At 42.4% G+C, this 13,025-nt stretch overlaps 2 protein-coding genes across 5 annotated transcripts in view; one reads left to right on the forward strand and one right to left on the reverse strand.

Moving 5' to 3' along the window:
- Positions 1-5,268: 5,268 nt before the first annotated feature.
- On the reverse strand, positions 5,269-6,106 carry LOC121454987 (basic proline-rich protein-like). The gene is made up of 2 exons (XM_041662450.1): positions 6,102-6,106; positions 5,269-6,025 (listed from the first exon to the last, which is right to left on the reverse strand). Exons 1-2 carry the CDS (start codon positions 6,104-6,106, stop codon positions 5,269-5,271), a joined length of 762 nt encoding a protein of 253 aa, XP_041518384.1.
- Positions 5,487-13,025, forward strand: part of Rasal2 (RAS protein activator like 2) — a 284,658-nt gene continuing 277,119 nt past the window's right edge. For 2 of the 4 annotated variants that reach the window (XM_041662767.1, XM_041662769.1), the window contains exon 1: positions 5,489-6,306. In XM_041662767.1, the coding sequence (XP_041518701.1) occupies positions 6,105-6,306 (202 nt within the window). In that variant the 5' untranslated portion in view covers positions 5,489-6,104. Of the gene's footprint in view, positions 6,307-13,025 lie in introns of all 4 variants that reach the window. The other 2 variants (XM_041662766.1, XM_041662768.1) reach the window with 2 other exon arrangements.

A 13,025-nucleotide genomic window follows, 5' to 3' on the forward strand; every position in this document is an offset into this window, starting at 1 on the left:
AGTCTCTGGGGTGGAAGAATCATAACTTCGTTGCTTTTCCAACACTTTGCAATGTATTTTTAAATTATACAGGGTGGAATTGGGCACCTTATTATTTTCAGTGCTTAAGATCTTAAGAGATTTTAATTAGAGCCTGATGTCAGAGGCCATTGTGGTTCCCTCTGTTTTTATCCTTTTTGAATTCCTAGTGTTGAATGCTGAGGTGAGGTCATAATTCTGAAAGGAGTTTCTGCCAAGAAGAAGTAACTGGTGGAGAGTTGCTTGTCTCTGGCAAGTTTCATGGTTTTTCCAAACAGCATTGTCAGTGGTTGCTACAAGGAGTGGCTTTCTCTTAGGGCACATGGGCTATGTACAAAAGGGTGGCCTGGCTTTCTTCCTTCCATCCCGTTTGCACTCATTCCTACCTAAGATCACGTAGCTTCTATTTTTCTAATCATCATCAAATGTTGCTGTGAGGCCCCAGCTTCCCTACTTACAACATTTGCTCTCTTTACCCGATCTGCTTCCAAACATAACTTCCAGCTCAGCTTTGGTTCTCATACATCTTTCTACCAAGAATGCAGGGGAAGGAGTGGTAGCTACGGGACCACTTGAGACTTGTCATCCCATACTCCAGGACAAAGGGACTGAGAAAGTAGACAAAGAGTTTCTTTAAAACTCAGAACCTTTTTAGGAATTAAGGAAAACATTTTTCTCTTATTATGTTAGGTTCTGCTTATAACCCAGGATGCAGGATGCTATCTTGATGAGGGACAGACAAGGTTGAAAAGGGGAACATACTGAGCAATGAGCAACAGCTGAGAGCTACAAAGATAGGGCTGTGCTCATGTATAAATAGAAATGTTGCTGCTGCCCTGATTCATCATACCAGATGTTTCTCTGATGTCTCTGTTTGGTCCTTCGGTTAAAAAAAAAAAGCATAATTTTGCTAAAATTACATGTGGGGTTCAGGAATGTGGCACAATGCTTTAAGTTTCAATAATATGTAGAGAATAAAGTTGCTTTACCGAGAAAACCTTTAACAATAAGAAAAGTAACCATAGAGGGGCACAGAAGAGGGTAAGAAGCAATTAAGCTTTGGACTGGATGGACTAAGGTTCAGAACACTCAAATTTGACTTCTTCCTGTGTCTCTAGCTATATGACCTTGGGCGAGTCTAGTCATTTTTCAGGGTTCACATGTTCATTCTAATTTCTTTCGAGAGGGGATCTCACTGTACTGCTCAGGCTGGTCTCAGTAGCATTCACCACCATACTTAGCCAGGTATGCTTATTTTCAACCGAGGAGGGGCAGGACAGGAAATGAATGGAATGACTGCACCCATCAACCTGGTTTTTAATGTCTTTTGCAGTCCCACATGTCTAAGAACAAAACAAAGTTTTCATTGTCTCTTAATCTAGGTTCCTTATTTCCTGGTTTCCGGTGTCAATGGAAGTTTGATAGGAGAAAGACATTGTGGGAGAATAAACATGTATAACTCAGTCTCTGCCTTCATGTTTATAACCTCTTATGTGGATATTAAGAGTTACAGACAGGACTATACCATCTTATTTATTGTGATTGATCCCAGAAGTGAAACAGGAACAAATGGTATGGGGACTCAGGGGAAGCCGAGGTCATCGCCAGCTTGGAGAATAAAGAATGACTTGATAGAAACCAGTAGTATTTGATGGGGTTGCGTTCCTGAAGGTAAGAGTAAGGAAACAGCTGGCTATTTTGGGGAGTGAGCCATGCTGGTTGGATGCAGAGAGGGAGGAAGGTCCCTTCGATAGTTTGGGACCACACTTGAACAGTCCTTTTACGCTCAGGATGGTTCTGCATTTCTCTTTGCTGTAGGCAACAAGGGACTTTAAAATAAAAGTTAGTTTTCTGTGATCTGATCTGAGCTATGCTTTATAATTCACCTCCAAGGAAGGTAAGATAAAACTGCAGGTGGAGAGTCCCCAGGGGAAAGAGGGTAGCTAATCAGGTCTGAGGCTCGAGGGTATCAGATGACTAGTTTTGTAAGTCTTAAGTAGAATCTACTAGTTCCTTTTTAATGAATTAGAGATGGGAAGGCTGCTTGGGTGAGGAAAGGGAAAACAGGAAGAGATTATTTGTGAAGCATTCAGGAAATGCCATCTTGGTGGATGTATTCAACATTTATAAAGTCTTGACTGGACCTCAGCACTACAGATGGGGTAGTGATGGGTACCCCGAACTCAACATTATTCATCTTACACTTATACAAGTGCTTGGATTATCAGGGAATTGGAGATAGAGGGGAAGGTTGAAAACTCTCCCTTATGATCGACATCTGGAATGCAATCAGGAAAGTGCGAGGTCTCCATGCTCAAGAAGAAAGGGAATACTGGAAGGCAGTGCAGACATGTCACAGCTGGAAAGTTGGCTTCCCACTTAATGGGCTTATTTGTTGAGAGAAAGGGGAAGGACACTTACATAGGGTATAAAAAAATGAGTGACCTCCTGAGGTATGTGCATTTTCCAACAAATGGATGGGGAAGACACACAAGCACAACATAGCCTTGAAGCTGAGACAGCCAAGATTCAAAGCCTCATCTCTCCTTAAGATTCCAACCATTGACCTCTTTGTGCTTTAGAAACCTCAAACTGTTCCTCGATTTTGACTTTTAGAACATCAGCTAGGTCAGTCCTCCCCTTAACCCTCACATACATGCACAGGTTCTCAATTTCAGTTCCTACTTGGCGGATTTGATTTGGGGGCTAAGAGTTCCAATGACTATGCACATGCTGGCCATCTCTAAAGGTCTACAACAGAGAGCAAAGTGATGGGAGGCCACGGTAAGGAAATTAATCTCACAAAGGTCTGTCTGCAAACTAAGATTTTTATCACCCGAAACTGTCTTCCTCTGAAAACCTGGGATTATATCACAGAGATGCCACAGGCACAGATTTAAGCAGCAATGCAAATTGGTTTATCACTTCTTGTTTTTGTTTCTCTATATTATTTTTTTAATGACAATCACTTGCAAAAATACACATTTTCTAGAAATGTCAGAACAACTCCACTTGCTACAAAACAAAAATCCTTAGGAATGCAGATTTAATATGAGATTTTAAAAAATAGGTTATTAAAAGTTTCTTATTTGTATTTTGTTCAGAGTCTCAAGTAGACAGGCTGGTCCCCACATCTATTTGTTCCTAAGGGTGACCTTGACTCCTGATCCTCCTGCCGCTACCTCCCAGTAGGGATTATAAGCATACGTCATCCTGTCCTGCAGAAGGCTAGCATTTTAATCTAGTTATCTTCAGATAGACTGTTTAATATCACTCCATACTTCAATTTGTTTCTCATTTGCTAATGATGATTTTTAAAATTCTGCTTCTGTCACAGAATTATTTACTGTTCATGTTTTGAAAGTATTTTCTTTTAAAGCTAGAGATTTCCGATAAATTCCAGACATATATTACTGAATTAGATGATGCCTTGAAGTCACACTAAGCTCAAGATGCCAAAGTGAAGTAGGGATCAGGACCTTACTGGTCTGTGTGAAGACAGCAGGATTAGTGGGAGCTTGGCAGAGCCTTTTTCTTAACATGGATGATGACACTGAGAACAAATTTTGAAAAAAAAAAATTCTGAATTTTATGTACCACCCCTAATCCTGCTTTAGGGATAATTGCTTGGGTAAATACATTCCACATATATAGAAGATACTCAAATTTGTATGTCTGATGCCCATATTCACTTATTCTTTGAGATATCAACAATAATTTAATGCAAATGAAAACACTATGCTGAGGGTTTTCTCTCCTGCAGAGGAGCATGTCCCCTCAAAGACCTTTACACATTGGCGATAAGCTGGGCATGGTGCTGCACACCTTTAATCCTAGTACTCATAAGGCAGAGGCAGGCAGATCCCTGTGAGTTCGAGGCCAGCCCGGGCTACAAAGCAAGCTCCAGGGCAGTCAGGGCCCTGGAGAAACCCTGTCTCGAAAAAGAAAAACAAAACAAAAACAACCACCCCAACAAAAATTAACAACCCCCCTCCCCCAAACAACAACAACAACAACCCCACTAGCTTTGTTTAGTGCCGGACCCTGTAATTCCTCACTTCAACACCTCTCATTTACTATGAGAATGTATAATGGTTTGGAACTGGACAACTGGCTATACAGTCAGATAGAAGTACGCGGGTTTCTACATACTGGGAGGGGATCACTCCACTACATCGCCAAGCAACAGATTAACAAATCCAATCACAGAGATCAAAGTTGAAGAAATCAGCATCAAGGAGCGCTTGTAGAAGTACCTGTTGCAGGGTTGGTCGCTTTGTCAGGTAACCTGGACTGTCCTGTTTGCACCTGTTAAACAAGAGGCAGGATGAAAGGATCTCGAAGTCACTTGCTTCTATGTAAGAATTAGGAGAAAATTACAAAATGCACCTTCTAACTCCCACAAAGCCCAAACAACACACCAGGGTGCCCAAACTAGATTGACCTCTTCTAGAGGTCTTATTGTTCAAAGTAGAGAGAAATGAAGGCTGGCTGGGGTGGGTGAAACACAAAGCAAAAATCCTCCCCCCGAAAAGATTTATTTTAAAAAGCAGTAACTAATTATGGAAAACGTCTGCTCGGTTCGAAGTAGCCACGTTTATGAATTGTTGAATATTTATGATGTGCCAATACAATTTAAGTTGCAAATGTTCTATTCAAAATTATTATTATTATTTTGCCTGCAGTCTCTGAAACCTGGACTGGTGAATCCCGCCTTGGGTGGGCACAAAAATGAAGCCAACATTGAAGAGGGAGAGAGTTTACAAATAAGCCAAAAATAAAACACAAGTGATACTGTTAGAGGAAAAGTGAAGCCAACAGATTGCACAAAGATCAAAGGCAGAAAAGAGAGGTTTGTTTAGTTAATGCTAGGGCTTTGGGGGCATTTCATGTACTTGCGAGGCCCGTCCATCCATCCACACCACACATCGTAGCCAAGCTGTTCTAAACTGATGATAAATCCAGTTCCAGGGCGGACAGGGCGCAAAGCGGGGACCTCGCACTGATCTCAGAATCCAAGGACCGGGGCCGGATCTTCCTTCTGGAAGAACGATGGCGTTTCCCCTACGGCGACTGTTAAATAAAGCAGGGTCTTCAATTTCTTCGTCCAAGGAGAAAGGAGCGTTGGTCCAGAAATCAACAGGAAAGGGGCTAAGAAAAAAGGGGAGCGCTTTCCCCATCTTTTTAAATTTCCCGCACCCCACTTTCTCTCCGCCTCCCCACACGGTCTCTGCTTCCAGCAGCAGCAGCTCAAGGATCACGCACAGAGAGGCGGTCGGGCGGAACAGACTTTGGAAAGTAGGCGGGCCTGGCCCGATGAGTATCTCGGTGCCCGATTTTTGCTGTCTTCGGCGGCAGTTCCTCCTCCGCTCGGTTACTGGGTTGCACACGCGGCCGTGCGCTCGGCTCTCGATTGCTCCGGCCTATCACCCTGGGATGCCGCCTGCCGCCGCCGCCAGCGCCGCGGCTGCCGGGCTTGTGGGTTTCACAGAGGAGCGCGAGCCGGAGCCCGAGCAGCGGCCGGAGCGGCGGCCTGAGAGTTAGCGGGCCGGCCTGCGCGTTCCGCAGGAGCGAGCCTAGTCCAGGCGGACAGAAGCCGGGCCGGGCGCGCCCCTCACGTTGAGCCGGCGCTCTGTGCCCCCGAGGCGGCGGCGGCGGGAGCCGGTCAGAGGGGGCGGCCCCTGGCGGCGACGCCCCCGAGCCCAGCCCAGCCCTGCCTGGCCGCGCTCCATCCTCAGTCCGAGCCCGGGCCGTTCTCGGACGCGCCCGCCGGGGCTGAGGAAGGCTACGCGGGGGCGTGAGGCGAGCCCGCGCTCCCCGGTGCACCGCGTCCGCTCCGGACCCGCACCTGAGCCGGGTCCCGCCTCCGCTCCGAGCCACGCTGGACCCGCCTCCCGGCCCGGGTCCCACCCTCCGCTTGCAGGTGGGCTGCGGCGCCCGGCCCTCGGGCGGTGGGCGGCGGGGAAGGAGGTGAGCGGCGTCCGCGCCCGCCGCCGCCGCTCCGGTGCTGGTGACCGCACCGTCGTCCCTTTCCCGCAGCCAGGGAGCCCGCCCGGCCGCCGCCTGCTCTCCCCCCCCCGGACACCATGGAGCTCTCCCCGTCGTCCGGAGGAGCCGCGGAGGCGCTGTCGTGGCCGGAGATGTTCTCGGGGCTGGAGTCCGACTCGCCGCTGCCCCCGGAGGATCTGGACGCGGTTGTCCCAGTCAGCGGGGCAGTAGCCGGTGGCATGCTGGATCGGATCCTTCTGGAGTCGGTGTGTCAGCAGCAGAGCTGGGTCCGAGTGTACGGTAAGGATCACAGGCCGTCTGACTTAAAAGCCGGCGTTTCTTCTCTTGCCTTGGGCTCCATTGCATTCCCAGACCCCATCTATCCTAGGTCAGCTGCCCACATCCCTTTTTGTTTCAGGCAATGCGTTTTTTTGACAAGTTTATCTAATATAGCGCCTGGGTATGTGACTTAGTAGAATCTTTGGACTTCTTTAGATATCCACAGTAAGTTTATGGAGTTGAGCTGTCTAGACGTAATTCTTCGGTGATTAATTAAGGACACTTGCTTCTGAGTCTTTAGGAAGGTATGATGGAATAAGACACACAACCAAGTGAATGGGATTTCATTTCCTTCCTGTTGAGTGAAGCAAGTCTGGGAACGAAGATATGAGAATCTTAGTAGAAGATGAGCTAATCGACAAAAACAAACAACAAAACAGCGTGAGAGAGAGCAAGCCCCAGTCCAGATTCAAGGGTTTGGTAGCAGTAGATTTGTCTACAGCTTTCCTTGGAACCTTACTCTCGGCTCGTCCTGAGTGCATAGATTGTTTCAGATTGCACTGTTGTTTCTGGTTTTCATTGCAAAGCCACCGGGTTGCCACTCAGCAGGTTTAAAGTGATGAACACACTAAAAACTTTTTCTTTCTGCATTCCTACTAACCACCTTGTAAATTAAAACTGAGTGATGATTTTCTCGTAAGGTAAGGCCGTGACAACATTAAACATGCTGGTTTTGAAAACTCACAGCCCCAGGATTTGTAATCTGCATTCACAGTGTAACTGCGGCTTTCCAAAATATTGAAATAGCAAGATGTTTATCACTTAGCTCATGTGGCTGAATATAAGATGACCAGTATGGAGCATCTGGGATCAAGTACAGTGTTGAGTGCTATTCTGCAGTCATGTGCATCTACGCCTGTTAGTGATCAGCATATTATATTTATTTTTTGCTTTCATGCTTCCAAATAGGGTCTGCGCTTTATAATTCAAGACCAACGTTTGCATGGTTTGCAAGTTGTCTTTGAACGGTTCGGTTGACTTCAAGACTTCATGTCTATCTCTGTGAGAAAGTTCTCAGACATTTGAGTTCTTGCCTCAGTTCTCTCACTAAACTTATTAAGTAATTGAGGGCAGATTAGGTCATTTCCCCCCCTCAGATTCCTTATCTGGAAAGTGAATGGATTGGATTAGATATTCTGGAAAGTTCTTTTCAATCAAAAAAATCAGCAACTTATGACTAGTTCTTAGAAATTTCTGTATTTTGCTTTGTATTTTGCTGATGTTTCTAAGAGTGAGTGTGTTTGTGTGCGTGTGTGTAAGAATTAAAGCAAAGGAGTGGGAACTGATACAGAGTTACTCACTTTATGCTTCTCAGGTTAGATTAAAAGCTTTGGTGCCTGATAGTCCACCTGTTTGCAGGTTCAGTTTAGCTGATCACTTATGACAGGTTGATGAGAGTCTAAAATTGAATATAAATTAGGATTCATTGTGGTTACATTTTGCTAATTTATGATGTTAGAGATAGGACCATGTTACTCTTAGGAACATGTAAATGAGTGTTCAGAAAGTTGGGTATTCTAGCTGTTATTTTAAATATCATCCTTCACATAGAACCCATATAGATTTATACTGTTGTTTTGATAGTCTATTCTAGAACTTGACTTGCATGCATGTTTTTGCCCACACATAAACACACCCTGCCTTACATCTCTACACCTAGAAACATACAACTAGGGCTGTGAACCTGATGGTTTTCTTTTTGATTTTGCCACAGCTTGGTTGTCACTTAACTTTGTACACGTTGGGCTTTAACCCCTGGTTCCAGGTTTCTGCACACAGTGTGAAGTCTGGAGTAGTTGGCTTACATGCACACACATTCATACACAAGAAGGCATTCAGAGGGAGCATTTGTCAAGTAGCAGAATTCCCACTGTATCATCTCTTTTTAAATGTATGATTTCTGTCAGTCAATTAAAAATTGTTTTTATTTACTGTTTAATACTGCTGCTTTTCTTCTAAGGAAGTTCACCCTGGACGTTGCTTTGGCTGTCCGTAGTTCGCTACAAACATTCCAAACTAAACAATGCCTGGCTGTTTTAAAATTGTCTATTGTGTGAGTCTTTGAAGTCAGAATAACAGAATATGGAAAATCAGTTTTTAAAATCATATTTATTTATTGTTTAGACAGGTTCTCACTATTTATCTCTGGTTGACCTGGAACTTGACATATAGACCAGGCTGGTCTCACACTCACTGAGATCCGCCTCTATCTACTTCCAGAGCTTGGGTTAAAGGCATGAGCCACCATGCCCAGCTGGAAAGTAAAAATTTAAGAAATATTAGTTTGTTTTTATTGTTTTTTGTCTGCTTTGTGTATTAAAAACTGATTCTCTTGGGTCATATTTGATCTACATAATTTGAGATTTTTTTTCATTGTGGTCCACCTATTTCAAAGAACCCCAGGAACTGGGAACCCTGTGTAGAGTACATGACTGGAGGGTAAGAACCTGGCTTTCAATTCTGGCTTTGTCACAGATTGGTTCTCTAATTTTGGACAAATAGTTTTAACTCCTGGCTCTAAGTTTGTACATCAAATATGGAATCTGGTTTAGTTGGTCCCATTATTTAACTACTGTTTGGCTTACAAATTCCATCCCGACTTCAGAAGCCAGTCACTGAGCAAGCTCTTAATTCAGTACTTTTTAAGTCATCATTGTCAGGAGGACTCTTGGGGAGCCCTTTCATCAAAAGGTCAGTGAACTGAATTGAAAGAAAAAGTCAGCGAGATGTGTTTCTGCTTAGGATATGTCACACGTTAGGAAGGTGGATGTATTCCTCAGGTCTGGCTTACGCAGTGTGGGATCTACACTATTTTAAAGGTAGACTGCTAGAAGTACCGAGTGATCCTGGCTGCTGCCCGCAGTTCACGTCATCTTCGAGACTTTTCTTTGAAAAAAAACAAACAAAAATATTTCTCCCTTCCTAAGAATATTAACAGAAACTTTTAGGTGCAGTATTTTCTTTAACAGATCTGAAGACTGGCACTGTTTTTACTTTGTGGGTAACAGGTTTGGCTCTTTGACTGATCCAGAGCTTTGTGTATTGCCATGATTTGGAAAACTACTTTGGAATATGTTCAGAGCTTTGTAGTAGGTGGATCTATATTTAAAGCACAAACAAATGCAAGTCGTTAAGACACAGCTAAGAGAAAACCTTTATGCTGTCCTTTATTTAAGCAAAATGTTTCATTCCAGTATTACAATAATTGTGACAATAAAATTTTGACACTAGGAAATCTGTCTTGTTTATATCCGTACTTTGCCACCTCCTTTATTGTCATCAGGCCTAGCAGATTGGTGCTTTGCCTCATAGTAAAGAGGTGTTGAGTATCAGTCCGTCTTGACTTTGCCATGTTAGAGCTCAACCTGATTGAGTTTATGAGTGGTAGAGTAGCTTAAACAAAGACATGCCACAAACAGCTAAATATGGATGCAGAATCCAAGAGCATCAAATGCAGAACATTTCCCAGATATTTATAGCGTCAAAGCAAAGTCAATTGGCTGCAAAAGCTCAGCAGGCCAGCAAAAGGAAACGGGAGCGGCAAAGTCAGCCGTACTGTCTATGCTTTCTGGTAAACAATGAGAACATTAAAATGAACTACTTCCCTGTGAGTGGATGGATAGCAAGAGGAGATACCCTGGGAACGATTTAAGCTCCTCTAGAATTGTCTGTAGTGCTGTGCACTCATCGGTGTAACACGTTTTGCAAGTGTGTGCACTGATCGTTCTTGGAGGGTTAGAGACCAAGTACATTCAAGAGTGAACAAGAAATCTTGTACTTTAAAATTTAATGTTACCATTAGGATTTATCTAAAATATTTAGTTAATAAAATGATTAACAACATTATCATTAAGTTAGTGTAGATCTCTCTTTTTATTGATTGTGAAAGGAACCTGCTGGAAAGTTTTTAAAAGTTGGTAGGTACTAGTTCAGCAAACACAGGAAAAAGGAAATTAATTATACTGCATTAAGTACCATGGACTTCTGGAACTGTAGACAGTGGGAGTTGGTAAGCATTTCTCCTGCGAGCTGATGGGATGGAATTCTTATGTAAGTGTAGTATATGACATTTAATATGTTTCAGGAATTAAGTCAAAGATGAAGCCTAGTTTTTGTACTTCTAGAGACTTGGTATTTATTTAAGATGTTATAACCAGCAGCAAGTTGGGAAGCTGTTTCACTGTGGCCCAGTATGTTATTTTTGTCTTTCTTTCCTGAAATCGGTTTTCTCTTTGTAGTCCTAAAGTCCTAGAACTTTTTATGTAGACCAGGCTGGCTAGAACCTCAGAAATCTACCTGTCTTTGTTTTCTGAATGCTGGGATTTAAGGCTTTCAAAGAACACCTGGCTTCATTTTGGCTCACTGTGAATTATATGTGGTTCACTCACTAGCTTTTTATAGGATGTTTTTAGTTAACTTTGGATATTACTAGTGAATAATTCTTTTTATACCCCTCCCCCTTATTTTTTTGCTTCCCCTGCTCTCAATCACTCATTCTTATATACTTCAACATGTAACTGTTTTGGAATAATGTATACCTGAGTGAAGTTGTTTAATCAAGTCCGAAAGTTTCTGACGTGCTATATAGTTGACTGGTAGAAGAAAGATAAGGGAATATGCATCATATGCATCCCCAAACATGTTCTCATTACTTCGGTGTTTTAATTTTCTCAATGTTGTTTTTGTACTAGCAGAAATGAGTAGTAGTATTTTAGAAATTCTTAGAATCTTGAGTCCAGTATTTATAATCTGGCTTGGGTTCTGAATGTTGATATCTGAATTATTTATGTGTATATGTATGCACATCTGGGGGCCAGAGCTGGATGTGGGCTCCTCGCTTTATTACTGTGAGACAGTGTCTCTCACTGAGCCAAAATGTAGCTGTTTTTGCTAGGCTGACAGACCTGCTGGCCAGTGATTTCTCAGAGATCTACCTGTCTCTGCCTACAGTGCTGACGTCACAGGCATGCATAGCCACGTCTGCCTTTTATATGAATGGTGGGGCCTTGAAATCAGTTCCTTATGCTTGTAGAAAAACTGTTTTAACCCACGGAACCATCTTCTCAGCCCTTCCAAATTCATTTTATATGTATTAAGAGTTCTTTATCAACTGTGTATGGTGGCACACATCTGTAATCCCAGAACTGGGAAAGGAGGAGGACAATCTTGAGTTGAAGGGCAGTCCAGGCTACATAGTAAGAAAAAAATAAATGAGTTCTTTTTTCACATTCTAGAGACTTTCCAAGAAAATGTTATGTAATTTTATATTCAAATAGTTCCCTTTTCTTGAGAGAAAATTTCTCATATTGTATGTTCTATTGATGTTCAGTTCATAGACAGTAGTGAACAATTTGTTTTTTATTATCTCAGTATAGTTTTGATTTCTGTCATTGATTCATCATTACCTTATATTCACAGAACTGTAGTATCTTTCATTGACTCATTGCATATCTGTAATCTCTTCCTCAGTTATTGGACATTTTAGAATTAAAAAGTGATTTTAGAAAAAACATATATGCACAGTAACATAAAATCTCAACTGACATTTAGAGAAATTGTCAGGAATCAGTCATGTTAATATTTCTGCAATCAAACTAAGTTCTCTAAAGACCATAAATAACTGCATTGATGTAGGTTAGAGACTACCGTGAGAAAAGATGTCAACAAAGCTGAGGTTTTCAGAGTTTTGTGGATTAAGATCACAGATCTAGAAAGAAGGACTTATACAGTTTTCCCAACATAAGCAATATAAACATATGCAAGAACTGCCTTGATCTTTTTCACATCTTAAAATTGAGTGGTCCTGTGTGTTGTTGTTGAGACAGGGTCCTACTCTATATTTTAGGTTGACCTGGAACTCACTATGTAGCACAGGCTGCCATAAAATTTGTGACGATTCTCCTGCTGTAGCCTTCCGAATGTTGGTATTATAAACACAAGCCACCATACCCAGTTTTTTGAATACTCATAAAATTGCGTTCTATTTATATTGGTGGAAATAAATTTCTGTCATTACTGAGGAAAAGGAACTCACATGATTAAGACAGTAGGCTTTCCTGAGATTACTAAAGTGGCAAGGCGGTGGTTTCTGATTCTTTGTTTTCGCTAGAAAAAAGGATGAGGTAAGTTGGAGCATAGGGTTTTATGTAATTGTTCTTTATAGTTGCTCTCTTCGGTAGCACAGAGTGATGTGATCACCTTTTAAGTAGGTTAACCACAAAAAAAGCATCAACTAATGTCTGAGTTAATCCAGAAAAAATTTAGCCATTTGCTCTCTTATTCTACTTTATTGAAAAACTTTCAAGTAACTAGAGGTGTTTGGTCTTTGTTAACTGGGAAGAGGTGTTTGCAGTGTGCTGAAGGCACTACTGAAATTGCTTCACTGGTTTGGCAGAGGGATCTCTCTGGTATTTGTAAAAAAAAACACCTTTCAGGGCTGGAGAGATGGCTCAGAGATTAAGAGCACTGGCTGCTCTTCCAGAGGTCCTGAGTTCAATTCCCAGCAACCACATGGTGGCTCACAACCATCTGTAATTTGATCTGGCTCCCTCTTCTGGCATGCAGACCAAACATTGTGTAATAATAAATAAATAATTAAAAAAAAACCCACCTTTCTTCCAAAAGGCTACCGAGTATTGCTGAAGAGCAGTAGGTAGAGAACTCTACAGATTTAATATTTT

The sequence above is a fragment of the Microtus oregoni genome, unplaced genomic scaffold, assembly GCF_018167655.1.
Source record: "Microtus oregoni isolate MIOR12 unplaced genomic scaffold, Mior012 000013F_ref0000133, whole genome shotgun sequence".
Lineage (NCBI taxonomy): Eukaryota > Metazoa > Chordata > Mammalia > Rodentia > Cricetidae > Microtus > Microtus oregoni.